A 10,503-nucleotide genomic window follows, 5' to 3' on the forward strand; every position below is an offset into this window, starting at 1 on the left:
TGACCTCTAGCATCAACTAGGCCTTTTCTCTCACAGATCTGCTGCTCACTGGATATTTTCTTTTCTTCCCTGACAATTCTTTGTCAACCCCAGACATGGTTGCATAGGAAAATCCCATTTAAATGATCAGTTTCTGAAATACTCAGCTCATCCCATCTGTCAGTACCAACCATGCCATGTTCAAAATCACATTTGTTCCCTCTCTAATCTTAGATTGATTTGAAATTTAGCAGGACTACCTCCAAATTCTTCATATTAAATCTCTTAACAAATTTGAATAAATTATAATATAATCCCATGACCTAGCTAATATAAACTCACCACCTGTGACTTGAGTGGTGGCCCTCTCTTGACAAAAACATTACTGTAGCCAACAAGGTGTAAAATCAACCAGCAATATTTGAAAAATAAAGCAGCTCAATAATGTTCAGAGTTGATATTAAGAAGTTTAGTCCAGAAATATATCGTGACGACTTTTTAACCATTTGGAAGAAAAAGATGAACAAACACTTTAAGATTAGCCTCACACGTGTTAGCATAAATTTAAATCCAATCGTTTTCCTGCTTGGTTATTGATTGATTTATTGTCTAAATGTGACTACTTTACTATATAACGACATGAATGTGTACACACTTACCAAAATATTTAACATACTTTTCTTATACAAAAAAAGCTGTTAGGCTAGCTTAGTTAAACTGGCTAATCTTGACTAAATGTACCTAAATACAACAATATTAAAACATAAAAATGGCAGCAACTTTCAGACTCAAGCTTTCATGCTTGCCAAAAAATTTTAAAAATATTGCATAAATATAACTCAATAAGCATAGATAGCTAAGTAAGCTGAATTGCTTTCCAATATGAGCGCTAACCTTGCTTACGTCTACAGTACTATACATGTCATGTCTTTTTGGCTTCACAAAGATTAAACGAAGAGAATTTTATGGACTTTCAGTATTAACACTGGGCTAGCCCACATGTGATTGTGGACTTACTCCAGGGAGCATACTTACAAAACAACTACCGGTAGTAGAAAATCCACAACACTGCTTTGATAGACTCCACTCTTCTTCATTTTAACACACTTTGAGCCACTCTATAGAAAAGCTGGAAATGTTACACACTACTAGATCTTTAATTATGGTATTATCTACTGCTAAGATAATGTTTCCTTTTTTTCTTTCTTTTTTTAAGGTTTCTCCTATAAATAGGAAGTTATTTCTATCTTGTGCCATCTCAAGCTTGGATTACCAATCTTAAATACTCCAAACATATTTTTTGTGTAAAATTAACTCATTGTGGTCAGAGGTTTATAACAACTCATCATGAGCATAAATATCATGGTAATTGTGAGCTTTTAGTGGTTTCTTTGAGCTTTCTATTTGCTATGTGGAAGGATTGTACATCATAGATTTTTAATGACTTAAATAAACAATGGGTCACAAATTAGAATTTAAACAGTATTTTCTATAATCCACACCAGTTTAGAGTTATACATAGAGCCTCAGATTGACCAATACTCCAAACAATGAGGACGTCCAAGGATCTCAGTGAAGATCTATGACGCTGTACTGTAGATTTACACAAGTTGGGAAGAATTAAGAGTACCTTCTAATTCTTCAACTTTACCTCAAATCAACAGCTGGATGAATGAAACTTTAAAATATTGGGGATTTCCACCTGGACAATGATCCCAAACACACATCAAAACTGGTTTTGGAAAGAAGGCTTACATCCAGCTTCTGGGATGGCCTTTCCAAAGTACCAACCTCAATTCTATTGAAAATTTGTGAACTGAATCTGTGTCTGTGACAGGAAACGAACTAATTTAAATGAACTTTACCAAAACTGATCAAATGTCCAGCCAGAATTGTGCTTGAAGCTTGTTTATAGCTACTAAAAGCAGCTTGCTAAGGGACATTTAACCAAATATTACATTTGACTTCTGTATGTATGCTTTTGACCCTCTGTGGATTAGAGAAAATGCAAAACATACTCAAACTTTTGCACGAAATTCGTGTTTTTAAATATATTAAAGATTCGCAATCGATCCATTGACATTATTATAATTATGATGATGATGATGATGATCGCTGAGCTGTATTAAGCTGTTGTGTAACCACAGAAAAGCGGTAACACTGAGTAGACATGGAGCAGGGTGCACCCGGAGCTGAGTAGTATAATTCAGGGACGTACACGCCCACAGAGCATCTGCAGCATTGTGCTGCAGCCATGCGCTGCCCTCCTCTGATCCAGGGACAGCTTGAATACCGGCAGCATGGAGCACATGTCCTCTCCCGTCAGATTTCGCGGCAATAAAAAAGGTAAGTCTATAATCCAGTTAATATACAAGTCTGCAGAACAAGACTCCTTCAGAAATCAACTGGAATTGGCCTACACTGGTACTTTCAGCAGAAAAAATTTGCTCAGCCAATTTAAAGCTCAATGAAGCTGCAGCCTGTGACAATCCTGCAAGGATTTGTATCTCTGTAGGTTATTGTATTCTTAAGCTAATGTTTTCTCATCCTATTTACTGTAAGTTCATCGTTTATCTGTTTGTATAAACAATGGGGGGTTATGGGTTATTTAGTATTTTTCTGCTATTTTTTTCCATTTCAGTTCTGCATTTTATTGCAGATTTCCTTTTTAGACATCAGGGTGTGTAGTAAAGTTAAATTGATTACGTTTTTTTTTTTTAGTAGCATTGTACAGGATGGATGCAGCAAACCTGAATAAATAATTTTTTAATATATATTTTTTCCAATTTTCTCTCCTCAAAACAAAGCTTCAACTTTCTCGGGCAAGGAGGTAGGACAATTGTGTAGAGTAGCCAATAGATGTAGTGCTTGTTTGAGCTTAAGTGTGTGTTTAAGAGTTAAATCTCCAAACCCCAACCCTGTCAGAGCGTTAGAAGCTGGATTAAGCCTACTGCAAAGTTTTGTGGGTAATGAGAGCTGACAGGTAGAGGAATGCCAGATAAACCCTGGTCAATCCAGCAGCACCGTGGCCGGTGCTTTTCTGCATTCCTTTAACCACTTTAAGAGCCCAGTGTGTTTATCTTGGATAAAGCAGGTGGAAATTCCCTATCCTAGCTCCTCATCATAGGGTACAGTCATATTGTGTGGAAGCAGGTGTGGAGTGAAGATTTGGAAAACTACAAAATCAGCATAAAAACATACAATTCAGGTTATTTTTAACTAGCTATAGATTTCATGCTGAACGAACCCGGCACTCACAGCATTGTGGGTATATCCGGTTTGTCCCTATTGTTTACTAACCTCCAGCTTCAAACTGTCTCTACATCCTGCCTGGACAGATGGACGACGGCATTTGTAACGGTATAATGAGATCACAGGTCACACCTAATCAGTGAAGGGTTTAGTCCAACACTGCAAGAAAAGATACGTCATTATGCCATGTATTCAGAGAGCAACAAACAATCACACTTTTTAGTTTCCTGTTTTTTTTTATTTTAGTAGTGTTAAAGATATCTAAAGGGCGGGAGGAAAATTACAGTGGAACACCAAAAAATCATGGTTTTACTGTAATAGCATTATGATTCATTTACTGCATGACCGGAATACAGATCACCCCCTCATGGCCTCCTTCAATTACCATTTTATTAAATTCCAGATTCTATTCTTTGTTAAGTTACTTATATCTCCTTGTCAAAGCCTTGTGACACAGAGCTCCTGGAACAGGTGGCTACCCTGGAAATTTAAGTTATTAAGTTAATTCCTCTGAGGACAAAGACAATCTTATTGGTCTGTTGTGAGAAACCTTCTGTCTTCTCACAACAGGCAGTCTGGAGTGTGTAATGTTATGAGATTAACAGGAAGCCTAGTTAGTGCTTATCTTAGAGGAAAAACACCTCCAGTTATAGCTGTTAAAGCCAAAATATCAGCATTACCATCGATTCGCTGAGGTCAGACAGACAGTAGAGGTACAACCATGACCAATGATTGATACACGAATGACGAGTATTTTAAACATGGTGTGACTTTTCTTCAGGTTTTAGGGTTCGATGTTTCTCCAGCTTACCCATCTTTTTGTTTGACTGCAAACACGAGGCTTAGACAACAATCTTGAGTGAGTGTGGTGATAACCCGTCTATGTTGTGGACACATACATAGGCTGTGGACACATACACAAAGCCACAATGAGGAAAAAGAGGCAGATAAGTGAGCTGGTTCCCCCTATCAGATGACCAAAATCAGCCTCAGCCCAGCATCACTGCGGTACCTTCAGGAGAGCGCGGTTATCAGCCACATATTGCCACACGCTCATAATTAGAGAGGGGCTTTCACAAGAGTCCTGTCAGCAGAGATATATTCGTCTGCTGCGCCTAATTAAAAAAACTAATATCAGACAGAGGAAAAATCATGCTGCTCTCTGTTTTAGTTGTCCAGTCTGTCCATAAGGGACCAGGAGGACATGCAGTATCCTTATGCCATGAGGGATTTGCCTCTCATGTCTCACTCTGGTGAACAGCACCAGAGACCAGGCCACTATGGAGCAGAAGGCATTGGGAGCCCCATCAATGTGAGACACCTCAGCCTTCCTGGGACTCCCTCTCTGGTCCGCACCATCCCCTTCCACCCCGGGGGCTCTCCAGCAGTCCCTCCCAGACATAATCACATGGGACTGGATCCAGAATTTCAGCAGCTACCGCTGAGGAGGCAAATTGTTTCTCAGGTGTCTCTGGACTCGCCGCTCAGCCCTTCCATGCGCCCACGTAGCCCCTGGGGACGCTTTGACCCCTACGACTCTCCTGAGGTGTGTTTTTACTATTTTATATAATGTCTGGCTGTTTATGTCTCTAAATGTTTGTTGCCTGAACCTCTGTGTTACTTTGCTTCGTAGTACATCTTTAAAACCTTACACCCACTTTCAGTACCCATTCAACAGTTTGCAACTCCTTCATGCAGCTTTCAAAGAAACACAGTTTACGACATCAACTTTCACACAGGAAAAAAAAAAGCGGCAAGCCAGTTTGGTTATCACATCTGTCTGGCCCTTAAAGAGCATATTAAGCTCTAAAGCTAAGACGCGTCTATGGTTTCCTTTCTTGTCTGCTCACCCTGTCTGTGCACCGAAGCTTCTGGGGCAAAGGCAAAGTGAAGTCCAGCTTGTGGCCCAATAGGGATCAGCCTGTGACGCCAGAGTCATGGCTGTTATTGTGACACAATATATGTTTATTTATTCAAGATAATAAGTGCTACAGTATCCATGAGGACAACGACAGGGTTACTGATAACCAGTTTGGACATTTCAGGCCCATATCTGACTGCTTTATTAACTAAGGAGCACTGAAGCTCGAGGATGTAGAGAGAATTTCTAATTGAAGCAGTAAACATACACATATGTGTATGTTATCTTTGTATTTTCCTTCTTTAGGATCAGGACAAGGAGTACGTAGGTTTTGCCACATTACCAAACCAGGTCCACAGAAAAACTGTGAAGAAAGGCTTCACATTCACACTCATAGTCGCAGGTGAGTCTGATTTCTCTCCTGAGGAGGAAGGATTTTACAAAAGGCACAACAAGTCAAAAATATCAAATATCAAAAAACTTAACTGATGATAAACGAGTAAAACAGAGTTTAAAAAAATATCTTCTTAAGTGGAGATAACGAAATCACTGCTCTGCCAGCGATCATTAAAACACGCCACTGATTAGTGGGAGCGTGGCGTCCATAAATCCCTGTAACTTTATCTGTTGACACAAATTCTTCCGAGGAAGACAGATGATTTATTACCTTACTCAAACGTCTCTGTAGGGGAGTCCGGTCTCGGTAAATCCACACTAATCAACAGTTTGTTCCTCACGGATCTTTACAAGGACAGAAAGGTTCTCAATGCTGAAGGTAAGCATTAGTTTTTCACTTTCTGTGGAGGGGGTAGACACACAACAACGTGATGTCACGTGTGTGATCTCATGCGTCTTTGAACAAACTGCGTGCGCTTACAGAGCGGATCAGTCGAACAGTCGGCATCATCAAACACACCGTTGGCATTGAGGAGAAAGGAGTCAAACTGAGGCTCACCATCATAGACACGCCAGGGTTCGGAGATGCCGTCAACAACACAGAAAGGTGAGGTCATGAACTCCTCCTCACAGTCAAACCAGCTTAACTCGAGCAAGACTTTGGTATTTTGGTGGCATTTGAATTGAGGTTTCAGAAGCACATACGTAGCCCTTGATTTCATCGCTCACATTGAAAGTGTGCCTCCAGGTTTCACTCATTCATTTTCTGTTTCTGCACCAGCTGGAGGCACATAGACGACTACATCGACCAGCAGTTTGAACAGTACTTCAGAGACGAGAGCGGGCTGAACAGAAGAAACATTCAGGACAACAGAGTCCACTGCTGCCTCTACTTCATCTCACCGTTCGGACATGGGTACACTGATGAAACAGCGATAACACTGTTCCAACAGCATCAGCTAAACTTTTGCTTATTTTTCCATATTTCTGTATGTGACTATTTTCTCTTATCAGCCTTCGACCTCTGGATGTGGACTGCATGAGGGCGCTTCATGAAAAAGTCAACATAATTCCTGTGTTGGCCAAAGCTGACAGCCTGACACCGGCAGAGGTCTGCAGAAAGAAGATGAAGGTAACAGCTCAGTTATACCAATATGTACACACGGCTGCTTCACTGGGTATTGTTCAACTCTCTGTTAACACAAATATCTAATCAGCCAATCACACAGGAGCAGCTCAATGCATTTAGGCATGTAGATATGGTCAAGAGGACCTGCTGAAGTTCAAAGTGAGCAACAAAATTGGAATGAAAGATTATTTAGAAGACTTTGAATGTGACATAGTTTTGGGGGGCCAGAAGGGCTGGTCTGAGTACTTAAGAAACTGCTGATCTAAATGGGACTTTCCCACAGAACCATCTCTAGGGTTTACAGAGAATGGTCTGAGAAAGAGAAAACATCCAGCCTGCAGCAGTTCTCTTTGTTGATGTCAGAGGATAATGGTCAGACTGTTTGGAGCTAACATGAAGGCAACATTAACCCACATAGCCGTTCATTACAGTGAAGGTATTCAGAAGAGCATCTCTGAACAAACAACATGTGGAACTTTGAAGAACAATGTCAGGATATCACACCAGGTGGCACTGCAGTCGGCTGCGAACAGGAAACTGAAGCTACAATTTGCACAGGGTCCTAAAACCAGACACAAAAAGACTGGAAAAGCATTACCTGGTCTGATCAGATTGAAGCAGTCTTGATTTCTGCAGTTAGGGTCAGAGTTTGGTGTAGGCATGGATCCATCCTGCCCTGTATCACAACACAGCAGGAATTGCAGTGCACAAAGTTGGAATTATTCATGACTCCTTTAATTTCAAACTATTCAAAGCTATCCAGCAGGGCCGATTTGACCCTCTGGCAACCCAGTTCTGTTCTGTAATTGATCGCCAATCTCTGTTATATATTTTATCTATTTCTGTTACACATCTTGTCCTAATGACTGTTCATGTGCTCCAGATCAGGGAGGAGATCAAGCAGTTTGGGATAAACATCTACCAGTTTCCTGAATGTGATTCAGATGAGGACGAAGACTTCAAGACACAGGAACAGATACTTAAGGTTCCTCATTTTATTCATAAGTTGTCATGGTTGAAATGTGTTGTCTGGTCTATTTTAAGGCTGACGGTTTATTTTGGTTTGGGCTTTTTTCTTTGTCGTTGTTGTTGTTGTTGTTTTCTTGCAGAACAGCATCCCATTTGCTGTGATTGGGAGTAACGTACAGGTGGAGAGTAAAGGTCGAAAGTTCAGGGGTCGCGTCTATCCCTGGGGCGTGGTAGAAGGTATTACCCCAAGCTTTTTAATTCTAATTTTACTTTCGTTTTTTTAAAATGTTTTTTGGTTTACTTTTACTCAATCATTACCCCTTAGAGTACATTTTGTGTCAGTTGCGCACCTGGCTGTTGTTTCATTTGATAACAAAGAATCCAGTATGATGCGGTAACAATGTTGCTGTTGCATGGTCAGTGGAGAACCCGGCTCACTCCGACTTCCTGCTGCTGAGGAACATGCTGGTGAGGACGCACATGCAGGATCTGAAGGACGTGACGCGGGAAATTCACTATGAGAACTACAGAGCTCAGTGCATCCAGAACATGACACGCATGGTGGTGCTGGAGAGGAAACGCAGGTGGGTGGAGACAGGATGCACAACACCACAAACCAATATTTTTAAAAAAAACCTTAAAAAAAACCCTGTTAAGCACAGTGAGGTCAGATATTTTTTAAATATCTTTGTGTGTGTGGGTTTGGTCTTAGTTTGCGTGAGAAATATCGGGACGGTAGTGAGGCAGACTTTCCTCTGCCTCTGGCCGTCGCTGACACTGAGAAGGAAAGACTGATCTATGAAAAGGATGAAGAGGTGTGTTTATTTTTGCTCATTCATTCATTCATCCATCAACTTAGCTTATGAGTAATCAGACCTGTATTTACTCTCTTATTTTGTTTTTAAGCTGAGAAAGATGCAGGAGGTGCTGGAGCGGATTCAGGAGCAGATGCAGCACAATCATAGAGGTGGCTGCTGATTCTCACCGTACATCCCTGAAACAGGAGCCAGACGAGGAGCACCCAGAGTCACAGAGGAGGCCTTGGCATTTGGCAAGCTTGAAACTGAGCCTATTTCTAATTGTTCTTACTTAGGATAACTTGCAGTGAGAATCATAGTTGGAATCACGACTTTCCAAAGATACTAGAAAGGATTTCACTGTTTTTTCCAGATCTAACTCCCGATCTAACCTCCTTATCCTAAAAGAAAAATCATGAACTTTATCCTAAAACATTCTATAACTATTAAGGATACTGCAAGGACATGCAAGTCAAAAGCTCAGTATTGCTGTTCGGGAGCATCTCAGCAGGATAACTGATTTGGACTGTGGAATGAGTCACCCATTCGAAAAACCAGAGTGCTCCAACTGTTTTAGTCACATGCTAGCTAAAGAAAAGAACACAAGTCAGTGTTTTAAATAGAGTTTATAGACCAACACTATGGCATATGTAAATATAAGATGTGATCCAATGCAAGCAGTCACCAACTCCTGGATGAGCAGCCTGCAGCTGTACAATGATAATCGATTGTTGCTGTTCAAGTTTATTTATATAGCACCAAATCTCAATAGCAGTCGCCTCAAGATGCTTTTAATTATAAGATAAAGACCTTACAGTAATACAGAGAAAACTCCAACAATCAGAAAACCCCCTATTAGCAAACTTTTGGCGACAGTGGGAAGGAAAACCCCTCTTTTAACTGGCGGAACCACGCTCAGGGAGGGGCTGGTTTGACTAGTTGGGGTGTGTTCATCATGCAAAAGGCACACTGATGAACACGCTGACCCAGAATGTCCCAGACATGTTTGATAGGAGACATATTGGTGCTAAATAATAAGGGCGTGTGTGAAAACGATCCTGATCCAGAAAGACCAGCTCTGCCCTGACATTGTCCTCCTGAACAGCAGGAGGCACTGCTGCCTCTAGTACAGCTTGGAGCACCTCGTCTTCAGACATCTGTTGCAAAGCAAAGACTGAAAACATATTTCACCACATAACACTTGCATTTCTTTTTTATGACTGGTAGATTTGTTTCTTTATCATGTGAACATGATCCCTTTATCAGCAACCTCGTTAATGGACCAAAGCTGCCACAAACAAAATAAATACATCATTCATTTGAGAAATTATTAAAAACAAATATGTTGATATTTATTTTACTTTTCTTCCGTATTTAAATTTGTAATGAGCCCTCACACTTCTAAATTACTGAAAGCAAAAAGGTTCAACCCCTGCGTCTAACACACGATCACTCTGACATGTGCAGTAGGTGAAAAGTTGCTCCACTTCGATCGACAACCTTTCTAATTTGCATAATGACGCAGAAACACATTACCAAAAAAACAGTTGTTTTTTTGGGTTTTTTTTATGGTGTTTTTATTTAACAAGTTATTTGTTTATTTAATTTTGATCATGGTAGTTTTAGGCCTCCATATAATACTGCCATCTAGTGTTCGCTGTAGCAAAGTAAGTTTTTTTTAATGTTTCAACTTAAACAGTTTTTCATGCTTTTATTTCTTGTAAGTTGACTTTTTTGTAATTTTTAAAATCCAATTTTGCTGTTTTGTAAAGAAAGTTTTGAAAAAAAATGTTAAAAATAACTGTCTTAAGCCCGTTTAGATTTTTCTTCTGAAAACCACTCACGCAGAAGCAAAATATGTTGTAAATGTAATAAGATTTATTAAGAATCTTTATTATTTCATCAGCATAATTCTTCATTAATATGTTTTTTTAATCCATTATTATCATGGTTATCTTAAACAGTGGACAGTTAGATCTAAAAGGCAGCCCAAAGTGTACAGGCGATATATAACTTAAAACTTTCTCCATAGGGAAAAGATGTTTTTTATATTCATATATAATATCAATGTAGCATGAGGTCCAAGATTCTGCCCACGTTATATAGTATTGTACATGGTC

At 39.9% G+C, this 10,503-nt stretch overlaps 1 protein-coding gene across 3 annotated transcripts; it reads left to right on the forward strand.

The window, feature by feature from the left end:
* The first annotated feature begins 2,189 nt into the window (after nt 1–2,189).
* Nucleotides 2,190–9,895, forward strand: septin4a (septin 4a). Of its 3 annotated transcripts, none has more exons than XM_035905445.2 (13): nt 2,190–2,325; nt 2,787–2,809; nt 4,403–4,777; nt 5,399–5,495; nt 5,781–5,867; nt 5,972–6,095; nt 6,270–6,404; nt 6,503–6,620; nt 7,501–7,602; nt 7,727–7,823; nt 8,008–8,170; nt 8,299–8,401; nt 8,493–9,895. In XM_035905445.2, the coding sequence occupies exons 1-13, from the start codon at nt 2,280–2,282 to the stop codon at nt 8,562–8,564; spliced, it is 1,542 nt and encodes a 513-aa protein (XP_035761338.1). In that variant the 5' UTR covers nt 2,190–2,279; the 3' UTR covers nt 8,565–9,895. The 3 variants fall into 3 exon arrangements, with proteins under 3 accessions (XP_035761338.1, XP_035761339.1, XP_006784925.1); XM_035905446.2 differs by having other exon boundaries at nt 4,493–4,777; XM_006784862.3 differs by lacking the exon at nt 2,787–2,809.
* Nucleotides 9,896–10,503: the final 608 nt, after the last annotated feature.

Source organism: Neolamprologus brichardi, chromosome 10, assembly GCF_056152115.1.
Source record: "Neolamprologus brichardi isolate AB-2024 chromosome 10, ASM5615211v1, whole genome shotgun sequence".
Lineage (NCBI taxonomy): Eukaryota > Metazoa > Chordata > Actinopteri > Cichliformes > Cichlidae > Neolamprologus > Neolamprologus brichardi.

Excerpts from the sequence above, each read along its gene's own strand:
- septin4a (XM_035905445.2), top strand. The coding sequence starts at position 2,280 with ATGGAGCACATGTCCTCTCCCGTCAGATTTCGCGGCAATAAAAAAG. Across the intron at positions 8,171-8,298 it reads GTGCTGGAGAGGAAACGCAG|TTTGCGTGAGAAATATCGGG; the intron begins GTGGGTGGAGAC and ends GTTTGGTCTTAG. Across the intron at positions 8,402-8,492 it reads TCTATGAAAAGGATGAAGAG|CTGAGAAAGATGCAGGAGGT; the intron begins GTGTGTTTATTT and ends TTTGTTTTTAAG.